The sequence below is a fragment of the Glycine soja genome, chromosome 15 (assembly GCF_004193775.1).
Source record: "Glycine soja cultivar W05 chromosome 15, ASM419377v2, whole genome shotgun sequence".
Taxonomy (NCBI): domain Eukaryota; kingdom Viridiplantae; phylum Streptophyta; class Magnoliopsida; order Fabales; family Fabaceae; genus Glycine; species Glycine soja.
Window position 1 is genome coordinate 11,232,026 of NC_041016.1, and position 25,561 is coordinate 11,257,586.

Genomic DNA, 25,561 nt, shown 5'->3' on the forward strand with positions numbered 1-25,561 from the left:
TGGTGTTTCTAGATCATTCTTGCAAATTTAGCTATGGTGATATACTCACCCCCTCTGATAAAGGCAAGAACAATTAAAGAGGACACAGAATAAAAAAGCACGACCAACCATGGTCACACAATGCAGAACTCACTAAATTCGCGAGTTAACACCAAACATTAGGAGTTTCCAAAGTGAATTCTCTAGATGAACAGAATATGTGCAAAAACTGCAATGATTTAATTTAACCTGTTATTCTCAAATGGTGAAATTTCAGCGCGACCGAAGAATGATATTGAATGTATACCAAAAAAATAAATGATATTGGAATGTACTTTTTGTCCTAAAGAAGGAAATCATAATTTATATGAATAGGTACATACAGAAAAACTATTCTGGATTTGATTTCATGTTACACTGAAAGACACCTCGAAAGAAATCACGGTCCAACAAACAAGTGGAGGCTTTCTCCAACCCATTCCTGGCAGCTTCCATCTTCTCAATGATATTCTTGAAAATTCGTACCCATTTGTATACTGCTCGCTTCAATCGAACACTCTGGCCTCTACCAGACACAAACTTGATGCAGTCCTTAAATAGCTTTAGAAGTTCTAAGCCATTGATAACAAAAATATACTGGAAAAGAAAAATGTGATGTTATTAAATTAGACGTGGTGCATGCATCCTATCAACCTTCTTAATACAAAAAAATTGTCTAAGGTAATCAAATATCATCACAAATTTTGCATATGAATATATTCAAGCTCAACCACCTCATGCATTATAAGTACTTCAGAAAGTATTTCTTGGTACCAGTTGTTTATTCCAATGCAAGTTATATTTACAGTCATCTTCCATTAAGTATATTAACTACCATTGTTAGCTTAGCAACATCACTTCAAGCTTTAACTTCATTTTTCACAGTAAATAAAGAAATCTTAAGACTAATAAGTGGACTTGGAAGGACTTGTGCATACACACAATTCATGTAGAGAGAGAGAGAGAGAGAGTTTACCATTAATATAAAGGAAACTGATGCTAAAACAACTTGAAGAGTTTCATTTGACATCCCATCTGATCCACCAGAGCTGCTGTCACTACCACCACCACCACCTCGTCCTCCCGGAGGCTTGCCCCCACTCCCGCCCTTTTCCATTTGCTGTCGCAATATATCCTCTATTGACTGTCCCTTCCATTGTCCCATAGCTTCCTGAAGAGATTTGCTTTGGAAATCCTAATTATGTTACTAGTACATAGTAACTGAAGAACAACTCAAATCCAAAATACAAAACCACAAATATATATCAAGAGCGTCTAAGCAACTCTAATTCCTCAACTCACATCCCTTAGAAGCAAAGATTCACAGTTGGATGAAAACTTGAGAGTCATTTAAAGTAAGGGTTTTGGTGAAAATTTTGCCTCATAAAAATAAATTAACCCCACATCTCTACCAAATGATCTCAATGCTTCTCAACATAACAACGGTAGTGACAATAACAATAAAAATATTCTCACATGGAGCAACATATTTAATAATTAATAACCTCAGTAAGCAAATATCAAAAAGGGTTCAAGTACTCATTTAATTCCTATATCTACACAATCCTTACATTTTAGTCTCTACACCTAAAAATTAATCATTTTAGTCTTCACACGTATTCTTTTTAATCTGTTTTAGTCTCTGGCTTACAAAATAACAGGAATTAAAACCGATTAAAATGTAAAGATCGTGCAAGGATGACAGATACCAAATGAGTAATTAAACCTATCAAAAACTTTTCTCGAGCATCTAAAGCAAACACTTACAAAAAAGCGAAATGCGACAGTGCAACACAAACAAAGGTGTATCATCATGTATGATTACCCTGTTATTTTCCATCATTCCTTGTCCACTGGCGGCAAAACAAACGAGGAGAGGTCGCCGTGATTTAAGGGCAGGCTGGCATTGCAAGCGAGGCGAAGGTTCGGCTCTGAGGCTCAGGGAAGCCACAGAGAGAGGGTCAAACCCCATCATCGGCAATGAACGCGGTCTTGAGTTAAAATCGCGGCGGCGTAACTGAGACGATGTAATTGGGGAGGCATAAACCCCAGGAAGACATGGAGAAACTCGGATAACGCTCATTTTCATCAAACGGAACACAACCACCTCAAAATTCACACATCAATCACATGTCTGCAGTGCATTTGACACACACAAAAAAAGTGCAATGGTTATGTTCGAATTAATGGAAATATACATGCTACTATCGGAAATTAACAGGCCAATACATATATAATCCTATCGAGAATTGATTTCAGCGGCACAAGAATAAATCTTAGAGGAAATAATAAGAGAGCATGCGAGAAAGAAAGGAACGCGAAACGATGCGAGGGAAATCACTTACCGGTTTGAAGGGTTACGACGGTGCAATCAAAGAGCGGAGAAAGACGATGCTATTTCTCCTTCAAATTGGTGAATTGTTAGGCTACGCTTGATTTCGAGAGTTTCTTTTTTGGTTCAGATCCGACGCTGGGGAAGGGATCCACTTTTCTTATCAAATATCAGCCGTTGGATCAAATAATTATAGAGTGTATCAGAGAAATTTATGAAACATTTTTAAGCAATTGAAGGGTATGATAGAAATTACACCAAAACTTTAAAAAAATTAAAAGGAAAAAAGAAACTTGCAGTGCAAGAGAAGGAAAATTCGGAAGAAAACGAAAGTTTTGAATGAAAAAAGGATCCATCCGTCAGCTATGTTTAAATTTATTTGTTAAAAAATAAATTATTTTATGTTTTTTTAATGTGTTTGCTTCGAGTGTTAGTATTTAAAAAATATTTTTTACTTTTTAATAAGAAAATTCTTATGAAAAAGATATTTATTTAAAAAGTACTTATTAAAAAAAATTATTCATCCTTATGTTGATTTGGATAACATTTAGGTTGTGCTTCATATAAAGGGGGAAAAGAGAATAGAAAAAAAAAAGTACACGCAGATGAGAAATAAAGTGAAAAGTATATGTTTTATATTTAATAGAAATAGAAAAGAGCGAGACATGAGAGAGATAGAAATAATAGTAGGAATAGATAAATAAATAAAAATAGAACAAGTGGATCCTATCAATTTTGAAATTATTTCTTACTTATATCATATATAACTAACAACCTTTATTATTTTCATTTTCTCAAATTATTTTCATCTCTCAAAACAAACAGAGTTATGATTTATGACTAGAATTGAACCTTGAAAGTAAAAATTTAGTTTTAAATTATATATAATTTCTAATTTTCTCTAATTATAAACAATCATTTTTACATTTAAAAAATAATTATAAAAATAATAGTAACTATTTATTTAATAAAAAAATTGTCGAAATCAAAATTAGTTGATGTTACAAAATTATTATTTATTGTTTCAGTATTCATAAAAATGCATTAATAAAATATTGTCTAAAAATCTTATTAAATAATAATATTGAATAAAGTTGTAATAATAGAAAGAGTAAATTATATTCTTTTTTTTACATGAGTATATTATATTCATATCCCTTCATAAATATGAGTGTTAATTATAAAATTATTAACTTTGACAATTGTAAATGGTCTTTCAAAAATAATTTATATTCCTAAGATATTAATCTTTACTAGTGATTCTATTAATAAATAAATATTTAAGTGTGAAACATAAAATTCATTGTTGATTGTAAGTTCTTTTTCGTGTCGAACAAGTAATTATAATTTTTAACTTAAGAAAATTGCTTAATAATTTGAAAAGATAGTGATAGTAATTTCTATAATAATATCCATTAATACTAATAGTTGTTTTGTGTAAAAGTAGTTTATAGAGTAAGGATTTTCGATAGTAGTCTTTTTTGGATAGTAGTTCTAATCGTGCAATATATAATGAATTCAATTATAATTAAGCAAAGAAAATTGGATAAAAATAGAGTTTAAAGAAAAAATGGAGATTGAAAAGAGTAAAAAGTTTAGAAAGATGCATAAAGTAAATAAAACATAAATTTATTAAAAGTGAGATGAATACATATACTATGACCTTCAAACTAAGAATCATTTTCAAGTGAGCAGCATTAATGATATATGAGAATTTAAGTGGTAGTGATTCAATCCAACGAATTAAGTGGTCTTGATTTATAAACTTCTTCTATTAACAGTCGAATTATAGTTTTTCGACACATGTATAACAGGTTTCTAATGACTTAAATCTAACAACGTCTCCTGTTTATGGGTAATCCTTTTTTGCTCAATAGTCTAACTTCTAACTTGAATTAGAATTCAAACTTATTGTTTGAACATTTCATTCTTCCACATGTATAGTACTTTTATCAAAATCATCTTGGTTGAAATAAATTTTTTTGAATGTGTAAGACAATATCAAAACATTTTTCTTCATATGCACACTTCCTCGTCAAAATATCCTCATAAAATATGAACTCAATTTTCCATAACTTAGAAATTTTCTCAAATGGAGATAACAATTACACTCTTTTCTTTTGAAAGAAATTTTTTTTAATCAAAGTTTCGAATTCAAGTAGATAAAAAAAAATGTGATTGGAAAAAGAGATTTCATTAAAAATGATCAACCAAAATCATCAACAAAAATTAGTTCTCTACAACAATATCATGCTGACCTAAATATTTCAATATTAAAATAATTATTTTTACTTATAGTCTAGTTATAGAGATAATTATATTCAGGTGAACTTTTTTTTTATAAAGTATTTTATTCTCTTTATATAGTATTTATTTTAAAAATAATGTTTTTTTTTTCTTTTTAGACAAATATTTCGTTTCACCTTTAATGTGGAGACAATTGTATTCTTGTCATTTTAACTAAAATCTTTGAATATCATTTTTGTATTTTTTTAATGAATTATTGTTATTTTAATGATTATAAATGATTACATATAAAATAAATTAAATTTATGAATTTTTCATTTATATTGATTTGATAATTATAGATTATTTATTATTAACCTTTACTAATAAGACAACCTTATGAACAAAGGGATTGTCCACTGGAACTTTAAGATACACAAACAAATATTCTTTATTTCTATCAATTTTTTTGGTATATTCATTTTCTTCCTTTTTTCTTTTACTCTAATACTTGTTCTTTTTGACATTGTGAAACTCTAACATACTTTTTGGCTTCGAGTGCATGTCCAAGGACACTACTATGTAAAACTTGAAAAAACAAACTAATATTGTGTTGCAATCGTAGGTCATCAAGCTCCTGTTCAAAACAATAATCATTGCCACAGCACAACATTCTTTTATTTTACATTCTAACAATCTAAAAACAAATTCTTTATCAATGATTATAGGCTACTATTGTAAAACTATAAAAACAATAAGATTTGAAACTGCTGATTGGCATTTGTAACCTTAAGTCCTTTAAAAAGGATGTTTCATTTATAATGTAAATATTTTTTATTATTATACCCTATATGAAATCTAATATGTTGTCATATCACAAATCAAGAATAATAATTGTTTTAATATGATGTAAATAAATATTAAGATTTAAAGTTGTATTGGATGTAACTAAAATTAAGATTTATATAAAAATATCATATAAATATATTTATTTTTGTTATTTTACATCTTTTATTTATTTTAATAGATAATTTATCTAACACTTATAATTTAATAAAAAATAATTTAAAAGTTTTCAACTACAAACTTTTGGCTTCTAACTTTTAGCTTTAAGTTTGTTTAGACAAACATAGCCTTAGTGAATCTCACATAATTATTTATATATATATATATATATATATATATATATATATATATATATATATATATATATATATATATATATATATATATATATACTGTTACCATTGTTGCAAGGTACCAATCTGTTTGGTCAAGCTTTTTGTCGGTGAGAATTCAAGCTCAAGGCCGCTCATGGTCGAAATTGAGCAGCAATAGCAGTAACGAAGATGAAATTTTAAAGGCGGATAAACGTTTTCTCTTTTTAGTCATATACGATTTTATCATCACATTTGGTTAAGATAAGATTAAGGTCCGTTTGTTCGAATCTTTTAGAGGAAAAATGCTTTTTAAGTAATAAATACGTTCAAAGAAATATATTGAAAAAACTACAATATATATATATATAAAGAAACTATTAATGTCCTTGCTCCCAAGTCACTAAGAAATTAAGAGAAGGCCCATTTATATTATTACCGGGGCTTCTTTTCTGCAATCCCTTTTTTTCCAACCCCCTCCCCCCATCATTTTCTTTTTTAAAATTTTCTTTCCTTTTTACCGTTCACTCTACTCGCGTATATTCACCCCTTAATCCCTTACTAGTGCATGATGCATGGGAAAAAAATGTGTGGGAGATAAATTTTTTATAATTAAAAAATAAATAAAACTTGAAAAGAATAACAAATTAAATATATTTTTATAAAAAATCATATGATAATACACCACAAATTTGTTTTAGCTTCTCGTGGTTGAGTAACCTCTAACTCTAAGAATATTTGTTATCTAAAATTTTCTTTATTTTCCCAAACCCCCTCTTCTAACCTCAAGGTGGGTATGAGGGTGGAGTTTACATACTCCCCAAACCTAACGCTTCTTTCTAAGTAAGGGAAAACTCAAACCTCACTCAAGGTCAAAGTTGGGGGCAGAATTGAACACTCGTGAGTTCAAATTTTTATTGTCATGTCTAGATGAACATTTTTTTATCTCCCTCTCCTCCTTCTAATAGGTATATATATGTGATGTCCTTTTCTTTCTCTTCATTTTTATTTCAAAAGCTTGATGCTTGATTCATAAAGGTATGATCTTTGTGGTGTTTGGTTGGAGTTAAAAGACTTAAGCAAGCAATTTTATTGGAGGTGTGGGGATATGAAGGCATAATGAAATCTTTATTTTGTTCAATTATAAAATATCTAAATGATGGAAAAATATTTTTATTTCACTCCATCTTATTATATTCAAATCCATCTTATTTTATTCTTTAATAGTACAACCTTAAAAATTTCTCTAACAAAAACAGCAATAATATGAAAATGACCTCATATCTTACACATTCTAGGATCCTTTTTCAAATATACTCATACTTTGATCTTAAGAGTATAGACAATCGTGTTTAAAGGACTAACTTAAATTGAATGAGGCTTTGATAATAAAGTCTCTATATATATATATGTGTGTGTGTTAAACACATTAATAAAAAATTCCCTTTACAATGTCATTTAATTTTTCAGCAAAAAGTAAAATTCTATGGCCTCCTTGCCGTGCTACAAATGTAATAAATAAGTTTTGTAGCCCTAATAATTGTACAACAAAAAATTCTTTATTTATGTTAAATTTGGTATTTTCCCTCTGATCATACCCTCTTACTTGGTGGAAAAGCAGCATTGATTTGTTTATTTATTTATTTCTGTTTTTCCATCAAAGCATTATTGAGATGTCATTCCCTTACTTTCCAAAGGTCTTGAATGGAATGATATTGATCAAAAAGTAAAACCTAATGAAAGAGCCATGTTCGCATGTAACCTAAAGGTGGAAAAAGGCTTGACCAAGATGGGGCCAATGCTGGTAGTACCTAATACCAAATGGCCTCAAAAGTAATACGTTAATTGTATATCGTGACTGTAACTTAATTCAAGCTCAGCCTTTATGTTGTCACTCTCTCATTGCCACAAACTACAAACAGAGGAAAGAAAAGGGGACCATAAGTGGGGTGGGGGTAAATAGTTACTAACTCATACCCTCGGGAAAGGCATTTAACTTTTCAATGTCCATTCATAGACATCATCATTTTGTGCAAGAAGTCACCTACCTTTAGTGGCTTGTTTACCTTCATCATATAATTACCTTTGACAGTTCCATATAATCGGAGTCAAACTTTTCATTCATTCTATGCGCTACATATTACGGATTGAATGAAGATTTTACATTTATTTTGCTGAATATATAGGAATTGGGTTTAGTTTCGTGCATGATGATTCTAAAGGTTTTCACATGGTCAGTAAAAAATCATCTCAGGTTTTATAAAAACACATAAATTATCATAATATGTAATTAAATGATAATATAAAAAGTGAATTTAACGATTATGTATTGACCGTGAAAATTTTACACAGTCATTTTATTATAAATTATTATTTAATTATTTTAAAAATTAATAAACTTATTATATATATAGTTGTGATTAGATAACTATGTTTGTTTTATACTGTCCGTAGATAACATAGTTTGTCCCCTAATATTGTAACTAACAAAATTGTATAAGAAAATTATGGATAAATACAGTTGTGATACAATGGTAAGTTTTAACAACCTTAAAAAGTTTTCTGTTTTAGAGCAAAAGACATCTTAAAAGTAAAAACCGCAATATATTACGATAGAATGTGAACTGCAATTTAAAGTCTAAGGTACGCAATTTAAGTAATAAATGATTAAAATATGTTTTTTTTCCTTATAAATATTGTTTTATTTGTAATTTGTTTTTATAAAATTTTGAGTATTTTTTTTGCGATATTTTGACTCAAAATTAAATTTAAGAGATTCGATCCTATGTATTAATGTCAAATCCTTATCATGTGTTAAAATTTGACGTGTTGATTCGTTGAATCAATATATTACACATATATCACACATTTACATTTTAAAATTTCACAAGAATGAATTTTAAATATTTTAATATTTATAAAAAATATATATTTTAATCTTAATAAATTTCTAGCCAAAAGCTATCCGTAGTTGATGTGTGACAATTTCTCTTTCTTTCCCCAGACTTGCATAAGCATAACCACCACACAATGCGTGTCCATACACTAAATTTTATGCATCCATTTTGGAATATACTGCATACAGTATGTATACAGAGACAAAAAAAAATCTGTCTACGCTAGTCATTTTAATAGGTTGGGCTACCACGTGCCATGATTGATGGAAACAATATGTTAGGCAGCTGAAATTGATATATGGTTAAAAACACATCAATTCCACCCCACCCCTATTTATTATTTTTTAAAAAAACATTGATCTTGACATATTTGATATTTTCCTATGTACAAAATGAATTGAAGGAGAAGGAAGTAATTTCCAATCTATTATTCTTCACTATTTGAGGCTGGTAGGTGTCTGTGGCAGCCCCGTAAAAAAACATTGAGGGTGTAATATTCCTTATGAGCTCAGGTTGTATTCTATCCCAAATTGCTTGTCCTTGTCCTTCTATGTGATAGGAATGGCTGAAGCACCCTTCCAAATAAAGAGAGGGATAGGAAAAATAGTGTTTTGAACATAAAAAATGCAGCCACCTCACTTGGTTGGAAAGTTATCATATCACACATTCACATTTTGTTATGTGGGGTAGATAATTAATTAAATTGAACTTGATGTTTGCAATTCAACTTACAGTAGGAAATATAAGGTAAATTAAATGATTAAGGGAAAAGGAAAAAAAAGTTACGAATTTGATTTCCTCTACTAACATTTACAAATAAAAAAAAAAAGAAAAAAACTTTCAGTAAAAAAATAAAATAAAATAAAAGAGAAAGATAGGACCAGTGCTAATGAGCAAGAGAATGGTCATTCTAATTAGTAATATTGTTGAATTGGACAGAGTGAATTTAATGCCTTTGAGTCCTATGCATTGGATGGAGAGATGGGGCTCTAGCAGCCTAGGACACATGTAGTGCCAAATTGAGATTGCTCATGACATTTTATCTTACTTGTCTTGCATAAAAGAAGAAAACAAATCAACAAGATAGGGAAAGATCAGGGAACTATCTCTCTCTGTTTCTCTCTCTACTTTCATTCTGGGTTTTTGTTTGCTTCTTTGAGCATTTACTAATTCAATTCTCCTTTTGGGGTGAAGCTCTATGATTATGTTGGGGGAGGTAAAAAAAAAACTATAAACAGCAACCAACTTTTATTGTTTGTTTAATACTACTATATGATATGATGAGGCTAGCTGAGCTTGGATATTATTTTCAGCTTTTTTAAATAAAGAAATTATTAAAGAAAAAGAAATGAAATGGGCACAAATTAAGCTTCTGAATTTTCTGAGAGAGAGAGAGAGAAAAGAGATAACTCCAATAATACAGTGGATATTTGTACATTGGAGCAATCACGAGGGAAACTCTTGCTTAGATCTAAAAGAATATGTATGCAGTTGTTGCACACTTTCTCAGCCAAACATCATATAAAACAACGAAACAGATGTTCTGCAACACAGCATAAATATTCTGCACACAATGATACAAGCGAAATTGATTGCCTTAACAGAAATATCATATAGGTTGGATTTTGAATTTCCTCTGAATACTAGCAACATTGATTTATTAACTATGGCCACTCTTTACAACTAACCATACATACCTTAAGGGCCATGCTGCTGCACGAACTACTTTGATTTCTCACCAAGATAAATATATATATATATATATAAAAAACAATAAAATAAAATAATATACCCCAATTGTTGTACTCTCTTGGAAGCCATGGTCTCCAAATTGCTTGCACATTTGAACAAGCCCCATTGAGAGAGGTTCTAAGGTCAAGGTATTAAGATAAGGTCCTGAATTAGTTTCTTTGAAGCCATACCATATATATGATACCATAGTGTGGCATAATATTACATTAAATTGTTGCATGATGATAGGCCAAATTAAACTGGAACAGCTCAGGAGGGATAGACAAGGAAGGAAAGTATGAGTTGGGTGGTAACGGGGAAAGCAGGAGATCAAACTCTACATCAGTGGATAGTGATATAGGGTCTTCCCCAAAAGCAAAAATAAAGAGAAGAGATAGGGTGTGAGGTCTTACAAGGTCAAGAAAAGGTCTTACAAGGTCAAGAAGACTCCAAGGGAAAAACAAAGATAGTGTGGTAGAAATTAGATGAAGAAAGGGTAGAAGTAAAAAGCTCAGATAGGATAGCACCAGATTAGAATGAAGCTGCTCCAGCAGGAGAATTGTCAGCTCCAATTTCAGAGCCACTAATGGATTCATTTTGGTCACACCTCCCAATTCTCCTCAAAGGGTTGACCATGGTCATGGTCACCTTGCAGTTGTTGCTGCTAGTCACATGCATGAGAAACCCTCCCTTATAGGGACCTGCATCGTGTATCATGCTCTTAAATTAGTGCAGAGAATAATGAAGAAGAATGGCAGAAGCAGAAGCAGGAGCCAGCTTTAGATTAGATGAAAAAGTAGGGGAGGATAGAAAAGGTGAACATGAAAACAATTAAAATAATACAAGAGAATATCTTCGTTACCATAAAGTAAATAGTTCAGTCAGTCACACAGAATAATTATCTTATAGCATAAGCTAGTACAAACACATATATGAATTACACATATTAAAAAAAGGTTCAAAATAACTGCGCAGCGCAAGCTATATATGACTCTATATGATGCAAATTTTATTTTACAAGTTCAACACACACACTTGTACACTAGTATTAGTATATTACCTTTATAAAAAAACCCGTCTTTTGGTCTCATCTTTGAGACCTTTTTTTCTCCCTACTCTATTATTTTAAGAGGGTGAAAGGAGAAAGAGAAAGAGAAGCACAGAAAAAAGTGAGAGACTGAAAGGGAGAGAGAGGGAACTTTTTGTTATGGTAAGATAGGAGGGAATGGAAGAAATGAAGAGGTGTTTATATTGAGGAAAAAAGGAAACATGAGTGCATGAGGTGGCCAGTGGGCTTTTCCAATGGACCTGATTGGGACAGGTCCAAGGCCCATAAAGATCTAAATGGACCTGATAACGTCAGTAGGGCCCAGGTGAGAGAAAAGTATAAACCAAAAAAAAAATGTTAAATGTTGGAAATGTAGTTTTCTATGACCGAACTAGCAAGGAAAAAGGATGAAATAATTTTGTTGTGTTTTGAAAAAAATTTCTTTGCTTTTCAACAATTTTTGTTTCTCTCCAACATTATTAAGCAATTATGATGATAACTTTGTTAAAAATAAACATTGCTAAAGTATAAAAGTGGAGAACATTGAGCCTGTGAATCAGAACAGTATTACTAATACAAATATTAACCCGTAAAGTTTTACTCATAAATAATATTAGAATTATTTAATTATTCGGCGCAGTGCTACAGTTGATGTCCGTACTCATAGAGGACAAAAGGGTCTTCAGGCTTTGTGTACGCCATGTGGCTAGCTGTTGTGTCCCAGTGTTGCTCGTGTGCTTTCCCAAAACTCTCATTTTTCTGAGTGCAAGTTGAAATTCACCATAGCAGATTGCTACTTCTAAAACTTATGAAGCATTTGCAATTCGTTTAAAACACAATTCTTAATATTTCAAATATTGAACTAAAATTTGCTTTTTAAAATTTTTACTTTTTTAATATATCACCATTTAAAAAATAACACATCATAATTTTTTTGATAAAATCCATTTTAAATACTTTTAAATTATTTATAAATATTTTGATTTTTATTATTTTTCCTTTTCATCCCATTCATTTTAAATTTTATTTTGATTGTAAACCTTTTTGGTATAATTATAAACATTTTATCTTAATAATATTATTTTATATATTTTTCTATATTAAAAAAACATTTGTTGTAATCTTTACCAAATTTTAATATAGTTGTACCTAAAAGCGTGAATCTATGTAATATTGATACTCTAATTGCTTCACACAAATAGAAAATATGTTTTTAAGGTCGTTATTTTAACATTAATTTTATAAAAATAGATGTTAAAAAAATATGATGATATATAATTATAAATAAGTTAAATTTTTTAGCATTAATTTTAAAAAAATTGATATTGTGTGTCAATATTATCATCAGTTTGTATAAAACTGATCTTGTTTGATCAATTATTAATATTATTTTTTTAAAAATGATATTATATATCTATATTATCATCGGTTTTCATAAAAAAATGATGTTAATAATCAATAAAACAATATCAGTTTTATAAAAACCTATGTTGTCTTCTTCCCATATTAAAATCTCAATATCTCTACATCAGACTGTTGTCATTCTCACTTTCACTCTCGTGACGCTAGTTGCTCACTTTCACCACTCTCACTCTCATGATCCTCCTCATTCTCACCGCTTACACTCTCACTTTCGCGACCCTCTTTTAGTCGGTGGTGTCGTTGTCGTCGTCGCTGCCTATCATCATTGTTCTCGTGCCCATCATTGTCATGGGATCTGGACTTCAACTTTAAGCACATCAGTGACTGGCTCTGACGAGGAAGCTAGCCAATCCTCATCGTCCTCCTTCTCCACCTTTCTTTTCAATTTCTCTTACGGAAACCCTAGAATTGAGGAGACTCGAGGCCTTATGCATCTTTTCTCAGACGATAATCCTTTGACTCTTCCAGCATCATATTCTCCTTCGACAACATCCCAACCAAATTTTTCAACAATCAATTGTGCATTTTCTTAGTTCTTCACATATTATTCATCTTAGTTCTTTCGAATTCAACATCACCACCATTCTTTATGATGGACGGTTGGATGAGAGGAAAACAATGAAGGAAGAATTGTTAGTGGATGGGAAATTTAATGTTCTAATAACACATTATGATCTTATAATCAGAGATAAAGCATTTCTCAAGAAAATCCATTGGCACTACTTGATTGTGGATGAAGGGCATCGATTGAAGAATCATGAGTATGCTTTAGCAAGTGTTAGTAAATATTGTTTTATAATTTAAAATTTATAAATACATATTACTTATATTAATTCTATTTTATAAAATAAAATATTTATTTTAGAATCTATTACGTAAAATTAGATTTTTTATCTTTCTAAGATTTTATTTTAATGGGTCAATGCGATTTGTTACGTTTGTTTTTATACTTGTAAGTTGGTTTTCAATAGTCAGATTTTTGTTGTTGTACAAGGGGTCTATGCCTATATATATCTCTTTCCTCCTCTCTAGAAAACACACAAGCAGAACAAGATTTCTTTCTCCCTAAAATTTTTTATTTCTTCTCTTATAAAAATTTATTTTTGAGAGCAAGAACATTAATGTTCAGAAGATTTGGGGATCCTTTCGCTATACACGATCGGAATCAACGGGTTGTCCTGTCTTGGGAGAGAAGCGCAATCAGATTTTCATATCAGTGTAGTGGGGACGTTTTCTTTCTAAGGATAACGTTTGCGCACTTCAACCCAAACTAATTATTTCTTCCCCTAATTTATTTTTCTTTGTGCTTATTGTATGATATAATGCATTGTTGATTCATGTTCTGTCAATTAAAGTTATTTTGCTACTGTTATTTTGTTATTTGATTTAAGGCTTTGCATTTTCTTCTAATTTATTTTTTTATTTTATTTTAATTTTCTAAACAGTCTCAGAGAGAAAAATTCACTTTCTTCTTGCATAGTCTTTTCTGTAGTAGCATTTTATTTATCAAAATGTTCGCCATAGATATGATTAAGTCCTTTTCTAGAAAGTCTAAAAAATTTACGGGTGAAAACACAATGCATTATGCTTCATTAAAAATGTTTTTATTATATTATTTCATTTCCTTAAATTTTAAATTAGTGAGAGATTGTTGAAAAATAGTTTCTTATCATTTGAAATTTAAAATTAAAATATATTTACTTTATCAATTATATTTTTTAAAGATAAATTTTTTTTAGAATTAGTTTCCATCAAAAACTAAAAGCATCCCACTACTTCCATTCCTTGTGTTAGGAAACTATCTTTTATTTGGTCAAATTCCTTTGTAAACATTAAGTCTTTAAAGTTAGAAAGTTTGTTGTTTGGTTTTTATTTTTTGTTTTTAACGTTTTTGTTGCTACACGTTGGTGATTGATTGTTTCTATATATGTAACTTCTTGCTAAAAAAATAAATAAACATGTAAAAATACAACACACAAAGCAATAAAATGAACACTTAGGTGAAACTTTATATTCTGTATGTCATATTCTTAATAGAGTACCTTATAAAAAAATTGGAAAAAAAAACCTTATGAACTAAGAAGAAAAAGAGAACCAAATCTGAAATCTTAAAGTGTGGGATGTCTAGTAAAAGTTAACATCCTTATTAATAAGAAAAGAAAAATTGGACTAAAGACAATTGATAGTTTGTTGGATATTTTTTGTATAGTACTACTTATAGATTCTTGACTGTTAATTTAGAAGTGTCTGAAATTTCTAATGAAACTATTATGAAATCTAGAGATGTCACTTTCTTTAAAAATGTTTTTCCTTTGAAAAATAAATGTCCAAATTTGTTTGTAATACTTCTTGCTCTACTTTATCATCTTGTAGTAATGCTAATAAGGATATTATTTTTGAACCTAGGAGAAGTAAAAGATCTAAAAAGGTTAATGATTTTGGTTTTGAATTTTGTTCTTTTCTACTTGAAGATGATCCTAAAACTTATGGTGAGACCATGAGGTCTATTAATGCACCTTTTTGGGAAAAAAAATATTAATGATTAAATGAGGTCTTTTAAAACTAATAAAAATTGGATTTTTGATTCTGATGAAACAAAATCAATAAGTGGTTATGTCTTTACTTTAACTGGTAGTACAGTATCATGAAAATCTGCTAAACAAACTATTATTTCACGTTCTACCATGGAAGCAGAAATTATTGCTATGTGATTTGTCATTATTGAATAAGTCTATACCTCCTATTTCAATGCATTGTAATAGTCAAGTTGCTATATCTAAAGTTACTAGCAAAAATTTTAATGAAAAAAAAAGACACTTAAGAGTGAGACATAAGTCTATAAGAAATTTGATTTCTCATGGTGTCATTTCTCTTGACTTTGTCAGGTCAAAAAACAATATCGCGGATCCGCTTATAAAAGGCTTGACACGTCAATAAGTACTTCAGTCGTCAAGGGGAATGCGGCTAGAGCCCATTATTTAGTTACAATAATGGGCACTCGTCTCCATGTGATTGGTGATCTCGTGAATGAAGTTCAACGAGTAACAACAAAATTACTTGTTGACTAAAGTACACCAAAATAAAATTTTGTGGAGTTGTTCTGTTTCTCATTCCTATGACGAAGTGTATTATAAATTGTGGCAATATTAAGATTGAGGTATTTATATATGTGTATTCTTGGTTAAAAAAATATCTCTTAATGAATCCGATGACAATTATTGTAGGGGTGAGGTCACAAATCACTCTTTGAGGATTCACCTAGTGAATGTGCTGGTGGGGCCGTAATTGTGAGATATGAGCTAATCTCTAAGTGACACTCATGAAACAAGATACATGCGTAAGGCCGTGTAATGCGCTACCACTAATTATAACCTAAAAGAACGCTAATATTGTGGGGGTTGTGTACTAAAGTCCAGTTAAAGGAGGTATAGTTAAAGACAATTAAGTCATTACATTTTTCTCATGTGGAAGTTCATAAACACTAGGTATAAGGCTTAAACCCGAAAGGTTCCTTATACTGAAATACAATATCCCATGCTCTTTCTTTATGTTTGTATACAAATTATTTTTAAAAAAAGATATTTTAAAATTTTAAATTATGTGGGGAAATATTAGTAAATATTGTTTTATAATTTAAATTTTATAAATATATATTACTTATATTAATTCTATTTTATAAAATAAAATATTTATTTTAGAATTTGTTACGTAAAATTAGATTTTCTATCTTTCTAAGATTTTGTTTTAATGGATCAATACAATTTGTTAAGTTTGTTTTAATACCTGTAAGTTGGTTTCCAACGGTTAGATTTTTGTTGTTGCACAAGGGGTCTATGCCTATATATATCTCTTTCCTCCTCTCCAGAGAACTCACAAGCAGAACAACAATTTGATTTTTTTCTCACTAAAAATTTTTCTTCCTTCTCTTATAAAAACTTATTTTTGAGAGTAAGAGCATTGGTGTTCAGAAGGTTTAAGGATCCTTTCGCTGCATACAATCGAAACCAATGGATTGTCGTATCTTGGGAGAGAAGCGCAATCAGATTTTCCTACCAATGCAATGGGGGTGTTTTCTCTCTAAGGATAGTGTTTGCGCGCTTCAACCCAGGCTAATTATTTCTTCCCCTAATTTATTTTTCTTTGTGCCTATTGTATGATATAGTGCATTGTTGATCCATGTTCTGTTAGTTAAAGTCATTTTACTATTGTTATTTTGTTATTTAATTCAAAACTTTGCATTTTCTTCTTATTTATTTCTTTTCTTTTATTTTAATTTTCTAACCGTACCCTGGACTCTGGGTATGATTTTACTTGTTCAATATTGGTGTTACGATGATGGTTAATGTGTTCAACAATATTGATGTTCATGTTACACTAATGTTTAATATGCTCACTTCCATTAGTTCTGGTTATGCTATCCTTTTTATTTCCAGTACAAAAAATTCTGAACTGACCGATGGCTTCACCAGACTGAAGAAAAAATATGTGCTGAGACTAAAGTGTAGTATAGCTTTTAAAAATATAGCATAATCAAAGCAGTCAACAACTTTGTGCATTATGCTAAGGCACCTTTTTGTGTGGTTTAGCTCCTCTCTTTAATTTCATGTTTGTTTGGACTCAAATTTGACCTAAACACCAGCCAAATTTGACCTTTTTGTGTGGTAAAGGTTGAGGACTGGTTGGACTCAAATTTGACCTAAACACCAGCCAAAATCTTAAGTTTTGAGACTATGGCCCATGGGATGGTTATTTAGTTTCTACAAGTCTTTAGATAAATTGCTTAGTCAAAACAAAAAGTGCTCAATCGGTTCTCTTTTCAAAATTTCGTTTAGAGGCATCATTTTTGGTCTGCCACATCACAATCTTATGTTTCTTGTAGACTTCTTTAGTTTCTGCATGTATTTTGTTGACTTTCTTGTTCTGTTTAAAACATTTTTTTGTTAGTTTAAACAAATTTCCTTAGTATAAGTAAATTAGAATTGGACAAAACAACATGTATGACTTCTATAATTTAATTTTTTTCACTTTTGTGCTACTATCACATTCAATGAATTTCTCTGTTTTTGTACCCTCCCAAGTTACAATTATGGACTTATATCGGATAAAGTATTTGGTTAGGCCGAAGGAACACATGAAACACTCAAATTGAACACACCCTTAGGTCGCATATTCAAATATGTCGAACAATACATCTTGACCTTCAGCATGTATGAACAATGAACATCATTCGGTCATGATTATCGTTACTAAATTCGCTTAAGAGTAATCACTAAGTTAGAATCAATTAAGCATGATTAGGGAGAGTATTACTCAGCTGGTAATCATGATGTGACAAGTCCATAGACCCCAGACCCAGCCAAGTTAGTATAAAAAGGGGTAATCCCCCATGTAAAGGACTGATTTATTCTCACTTACTCACTATATATCATTAATAACTCTGAGTTGAACCCTCACTTGAGCGATAAGTACCTTTTGCAGGTACCCTCCCTTTGCTCTGTCGAATACTCATGTACCCGAATCCTTGGCCAGGAACAACAAGCAAACGATCTTTTAACTCTAGAGACCCTTGGACAGAGTAGAAGAGCCTTTGGCAAAAGAAAGTACCTGATCCGTTTGTGGCAGGAACATGACCCATTCAAACTATTTGCTCTCCAAGATGAGCCAACTATATAACTCAATCAATGATGTGCACTGGACATAGTGGCAAAATGTTGCTAATAAGTTTTGGCTCTATATTTGGTTTTAGGACCACTGCTTGTCCTTTTAATGTTCTCTTCTCACCTTCGACATCCCAGAAACTTTAGCCAGCTCAAGATTGCAAAAGCCAAATTTCAGTACCCTACATATGTTACATGTTTCGTTGATGATATAAACTCGATCTCGATCTTTCCTTTTCTCTCTTCCACGTCCTAGTCCATGTATAAGTAGAAACTTTCACTTGCAGTTAAAAGCATCATGTCAAGAAATTAAAACTTCCCCTAGAGGCCCATTTTGCCAGCACTTTCTTGATGAAATAGATAAGTCACCGGTGCATTTGGGTACCTTACACACCTTTTTTTTATGGGATAAAGTTTAGGTAAGTTGAGTTCCGAAGAATAAGCATGATCGAAGCACGCTTCAAGGCTCAAAAAATACATATAAAGGTATTTACAAATCATCCACCAACAAGACCCTAACATTAACAATGAGAATCAAACTCATATCCTTTTGGAATGAGTCTGATTCTTATCAGACCAACCTTTGTTGGTAGCTTGCACACTTTTTTATCATGGACGAAGATATAATTCAAAGTGTGTAGTGTGTGTAGACCCTAGTTATATAGTTTGGTATTGTATGGCATTCATTCATTTCATTGATTCACTTTTCACGTTCAAAATGAATGCGTACGTGGAGCCCTTGAACTTTCTAAAAAGACTTTGAATATGTGCCACTTGCAGTAGCAAATAGCTGTGGTGAGTTGGGTGGGTGAATGTTGGTTTGATGTGACCCATGAGGAACATGCAAAATGATGGAGCTCATATTTGGACAAGGAATCACTTGATGAAAACTATGAGACACACGCAATGGTAGGGATGTGAATTGAAATGGAAGGTGGGCAAATATAACCATAAACATGTTACGTAGCTGAGTGAAAAGAAAGGGTTGAGGGGCAGGGGTACCCTTTCGAATTATTCCAAGAAGTGACTCTGGATGATATAAACTGTGCACAACCTAATCAGGAAACCAATAATGCAACAATATGAGGATAAATGGGTAGGCTTGAAAGGTGTATACCAGCTCGTACATGTCCCTGAGCCAAATTAGCTTGTGGCCAAAGTGAAGTTGTTCCGGCATTAATTCTGTGTACCCCTAGAGACCCATTTGGGATGAGAAAGGAACCAAAAAAAAAACCCTGCAAGGATACTCTCACTCAAAGGAAGAAAAAAAAAGTGAGTTAATTTTATTTATGTTTTTTGAATTTTTGGCTTCCATTGTGGTCCACTTGGTCACCATCAATTTCCGGGTAAAAGAGTGGCACCCACTTACAGAACATGTTCATGCTACCAAATTGTCAACTGTATTCCTTGCCATTTTCAGAATAAACAGCAATGCAAAAATTCCTCTATATGCCATCCATGTGCAATTGTGCATTCAGTACCATGTGCTTTGATATGTGTATAATATATGCTTACAAGCTTCTGATGGCCTTTTTATGACTCCAAATGAATAATTAGTTATCTTATTTATTGGGACGCATTAATTTGAAGCCTAGAACATTACTATTAATGAAAGGAGCCGAATAATGAAGCAAATACTCCAAAGCAGGCCCAAAACAACAACAGTACATGTAAATGCAAAAGAAAGCATTGTTTGACTGTTTATATAGACTATCAAAACTTGGATTAATTCATGGGTCCAACTATTTGACAGCCTCCTTTATTCTCTTCACACCACTTGTGTTTTTTAAACTCCTATACTACCATGTCCCTTTGTACCTGCAATCCCTTCTCTTTCTCTCCTACCCTCTAGTCTCTCCCAAATTCACACCCCTAAACCCTTTGATGCTCCTCTTCTTCCTCATCCCTTGCATTAGGTTTTTATCTTCTCTCTAATAGAGCTCCTGAACTTCACCCCTTGTCTTCCTCTTCATATCCTTTTACTTTGGTGTGTTCTCTTTCTCTTTTTCATTTTAGTTTTTTATTCCTTCTTCTCACTAATTTAGCCAAAACTAGTTTTCATTATGTATCAAAGATCATATAACTACTCCAAGAACAACTTTCATTATGTATCAAAGATCTTATCTCTCTTCTCTCTAATAGAGCTCCTGAACTTCATTCTAACCATTCATTTTCTTGAGATCTAATGGTTAAAATTAATTACTTAATATAATCATTAGATCTTAAGAAAATGAATAATAAAGATGAGAAAAAACTCTAAAAAAAATTAGTCTTGAAATAAGTGGATCTCTCCTCTTCATTGTGTATACAAGATTTTTTGTTTTCATTTTTACTTGTTTATTTAACCTTTTGTTCATTTTTACTAGTGCTATATGATATATCTCGTACATGATTTGGTAGATATACTGGTAGGACTACTTCTAGGGCATATACATCCAAAGGTGATATATATTGAAACGTGAACAACCATAACCCATTGCTTCAACTAGTAAAGGTAGAGTTGTAGCAACACAACAGTTACGCGTCTTGTAAAAGTTATTAAATTATTTTAAAAAATTAAAAGTTAAACACAAAAAAAAAATTAACTAAAAAAATATAAATTATTTTATGTTCCTTAAAAAAAGAAATTAGTTTCTGCTTTGTATTTCAATTAAAATACACGATAAAAACTAATTTCTATTGTGTAGTTAATTGACACGAGAGTCAAATTACAATATACATTTGAAACTAACAGAAACTAGTTTATGTTGTGTATTTGTACGAATTGCACAACAAAAACTAGTTTCTAGGAAAGGTATTTTATTAAAACAAAAAACAAAAAAAGGTGGGTAGTGCAAAAAAGAAAAAAGAAAGTGTAAATAGCATGGAAAGAAATTTTATAGGCTCTCAGAAACCCAGCCCATCTATATGTAACCAAAAATCTAAAAGAAAAAATAATCAAACTAACCCGTCTTCCACCCAAAAAGAAAAACATAAAGGAAAAGAAGTTTACAATACGATTTTGCTAGTCAGAAGATTTGTTTGCCAATTGTGAAGGCACTTTAGTCGGGCTTATGACCTAGAACCATAAAAACATGTAAATTGCTTCGCATAAGTAGCATCACATTTTTGCAATGACAAATAAATAGTATAGTTTATGCTAGATACGATTCCACCATGACAGCCAAAGCTATTCACAACATTGTTCTGCATTTCCTTCTTCAAAAAACATGAACGTTCATTTTGGATGGTCAAAACGGTAATCGAAACTCATTATTAAACATTCTGTTTCAACTTGAAGTGTTATAATAAAACAGCTTAAGATAATAAAAACAAATAATCTCAGTTATTCGTTATTGAATTTGTCTAATGTAAAAATGAGATTAAATAATCTCATCTTTAATGATCAATAGAATTTAGACAATTATTTGTTTTAAATTCAACATTCATTAATATAATTACTATCATATTTAATGTTTCATTATTTCTCTCTCATAACTAAAATTTCATATATAATACACATATAGTACATGTCCTACAATTCTTTTCATACATTCCTTTGTTATTTTTATTTTATTCATTTTGCAATATACAAGTATAATATCTTTAAAATTTTTTATAACATTTTGATTTTAATTGTTAATTAAAAATTATAAACAAATACTGTAATTGTGAAATTATAGATAAATTTATGAAAATTGAAAATTTGAAATTATAAAATTTTTAAATACGAAGTACATGTCATATTATTTATTACTTTAATAGATAAAGAATTAAATCATAATTGTTAGAATTATACTAAAATGCATAAATTTATGTCATAAAGTATAAAAATATTAAATCTTAATAATTATTTTTTAAATTAATTATAAAAAGATATACTCTTATTCACTTTAGATAAATGATTTTCATTTATTTTAAAATTAGAAAAATTGATTTTAATTTATTAATCTGAATCCAATATGTAAAATTAACTTTTAAAAAGAATCTAACGCCGGCCTCACAATTTCAAAGGCCAAAGTAATAGTTTACTCATGAATAATTCTTAAAACTATTCTTCTTAATTTAATAAAAAATCATAAAAATACATTATAATTCGAAATGATTATTCAAATTTATATCATAAGATAGATTTTACTGATATATATAATCCGAATTCTTACTGGTTAAAAACTTAGGAACTATGTTCAAATTTAACGACTAAAAATAATTAGACATTGAGTAATTAATTAAAATAAAAGTGAAAGGTCACTGAAAAACTAATTTTTATATATATATTCCAATCACATTGAAATATAAAAGAATAATTTCTCTAAAGTTAGAGTTTTAAATATAAATGATATGAGAGAAAAAGGATGATGTGTGAAATATAATAGTAATTACATTGGTAGAATGTAAAACATGATAATTGAAAAATTTGTATTAATTGGTGATTGAAAATGAGATGAATCTCATTTTTATCTTGAATCAAGTAGACAAATCCTTCATTGCTTAAATACGGTCATAAATAGTGGTCACGGTAGAATCCAGCATGTATCTCCAGACTTCCAATCCAAGGCACCAGAGAGTGCATACTGATACAATTCTGGCAAAAAAAGTAGACCAGTACGTAGTGGTTGAGTTGAATTACAGTTGTAAGAGTTTATTCATTTTCAAAATAGCAATATTTTGTTTGTTTGATCTATTTCCAGATCGATTTTAATCCAATCATAATAACTTAACCAGTGGAGTGGAACAAGCACACACAGACAGCAATTGCAACTCTGTGGTTCTTGAAGTACAAAATAGCAGAGAATGTTTGGTTTCTATCACTCACAATGGTGTATTGAAATTTGAAAATTCTAAACTAAGGCCTCATCAAGACTGGTTGGACGGAAATTGGGTGATGTCTTCCAAGGTAAAACACTCAGAAGCTTCTCCTTTATATAATCAATTTGTTTTTGTTTTTTTTCTTTCTGAAATTGCAATCAATATTGACTATTCCCAAAATTTACGGGATAATAAAACTTCAAACACAAAAGCTTGTCAAACTCTCTTAGATTTGTTTAGATTAACTTTTTATTTTAGATTATAAACTGGTTTCTGCGGAATAGTTTTAACATCAATTGGAACTTGAGATTTCAATTGAACGATCCCAAGTTAAACTTTGTTATAGTTCCAGCAAAAGGAGCTTACAAAAACAAATCATTGGCAACAAGCTTAACTTGTTATCTGTTCATGGTTGTCACTTCACTCGATTTGAAGTTGTCTGTTTAGTTGCAATAAAATTGTATTCTAGTTCAATTTTTATAGTAATATTTTTCGGATTATAGTTGCAGCAGTTATAAATAACATAATATTATGTGCATAAGTGTCCTTTGCTTCCTAATCCCATATGAAGTTTGGAGATTAGGGCACTGGACAATTTTATAGTAATATTTTTAGTAATAAGGCATTGCTAAAAAACTAAAAGACGAAAATATTTATTGTGAAAATGTTAAGAGAATGTAAAAAAATAAAATGGACAATGCAATTTTGAGAAACAAAACCTTTCTCTTTTAAAATATCAGAAATCAAGTGAGCTGGTAAAGAAGTTTGGAGATCTGATGCCTAAAACCAAGAATGTCACTGGGATTAAAGTAGTGCTGATGAATAAGCCTAATGAGAGTTCAAAGAAGCCTAGAAATGTGATAGCAAGGACCACAAACACCCAAAGCAAATTTGTTGCATATTTATGCAAAGATGAAAAGGTAGAAGTCAAAACTGATGAAGAAGGCTACCAACTGGAGGAACATTGCCATCTGAGGCCTCATCAAGAATGGATTGATGGAAAATGGGTGGTTGCTTCTTCGGTGTGACTTAAACAACACATTCTTTTATTTATTAATTTAGCAAAGTAGTCTTTTATTCATTTAATGTGATATGCTTGGTATAATTTATTGATCTTCCTTGCCTTTATGTTTGATTATGCCCCTTTAACCTGTTGCTGTGTACTGTGTTTGGAAACCTTCTAATTGTTTCTCATATTTTAAAAGCAAATGCTACCTAGTGGCCATGAAACATTGATTAAGGAATTAAAAATAATTTTTTTTTATTTGGAACTTGTAAAATTGTGCTGTCCATTTTCTTTAAACTCTAGTTATAATTTTTATAATAAATATTATCTTTTTTGTTCTTTAACCAATACACTTAACGTACTAATTAATAAAACCTTATTTTAAAGGAGTCATAACCAGTGTCTAAGCACATTCTTTAAGAAATTTAGAGTAGAAATTTTTTTATTGAAAAATGAAAATTTGTGTTGTCTTTAACTTTTTTATGCTTTATTGTAATTTTTGCATTAAATATTTTTTTCTTTTAATTTTTTAATCGATATCCTAAGTACCCTGATTAGTAAGATGATATTTTAAATTATTCATACTTCTCATCCACCTGTAAATTAATGAAACTTGTATAATTCATTGTTCCATTCACATATATTAATTTGAGCTTTATCATCTGTTGTTGGCTAAACTTGGTTCATTATGACTTGAGTGAATGCTTTCATTACTCATTTCTTTACCATGAGTTCAAAACTGAATGTTTTGGTTTTATCTGTTCATTATGGTTTCTTCTAGGGCTGAAGACCCGATCCTTAGTGAACTACTTGAGGCTCTTCCTGCCACCTTGATATTTCACTGAAAATGCTTTCTGCTACCGTCACTCACTCACACCTCCTATATCCCAAAAGATTTCTACTGAATGCGTTTCCATCTGTAAATTAATATGTTGGTATTGATGATGATCATCCAGTTGATAACTACAACCTCAACTTTCTAATTTAGTTAGAATCCCACTGACATTACTCTCGTAACATAAGTATGCTGGTATTGTTTTTTACAGATGCATCATCATTTTTACATGTTTGTTTTAGAGAAAAAGTTCAAAGAAAGAAAGGGAAAGAAAAGAGGAAAAATAATAAAAAAAGAGTAAAAAGTGAGATGATGTTTTAGATGCTTTGGTAAAAAAGAAAAAAAAAAGATTGATAAGAACAAATTTCTTTCTTAGGGCTGTCCACAGTTTGGATTTTTGAAAGAAAAAAAAAAGATTCATACGATTAATCGAATGATTTTTAT

The 25,561-nt window shown here is 30.4% G+C and overlaps 1 protein-coding gene and 1 long non-coding RNA gene across 2 annotated transcripts; both read right to left on the reverse strand.

The window, feature by feature from the left end:
* Positions 1–217: 217 nt before the first annotated feature.
* On the reverse strand, positions 218–2,506 carry LOC114386907. The gene is made up of 4 exons (XM_028346975.1): positions 2,364–2,506; positions 1,844–2,152; positions 995–1,189; positions 218–615 (listed from the first exon to the last, which is right to left on the reverse strand). The coding sequence occupies exons 2-4, from the start codon at positions 2,105–2,107 to the stop codon at positions 370–372; spliced, it is 705 nt and encodes a 234-aa protein (XP_028202776.1). The 5' UTR covers positions 2,108–2,152; positions 2,364–2,506; the 3' UTR covers positions 218–369.
* Positions 2,507–10,023: 7,517 nt separating this feature from the next.
* On the reverse strand, positions 10,024–11,564 carry LOC114386927. Its single transcript, XR_003661202.1, has 2 exons — positions 11,422–11,564; positions 10,024–11,062 (listed from the first exon to the last, which is right to left on the reverse strand). It is a non-coding gene; the product is annotated as an uncharacterized LOC114386927 (long non-coding RNA).
* Positions 11,565–25,561: the final 13,997 nt, after the last annotated feature.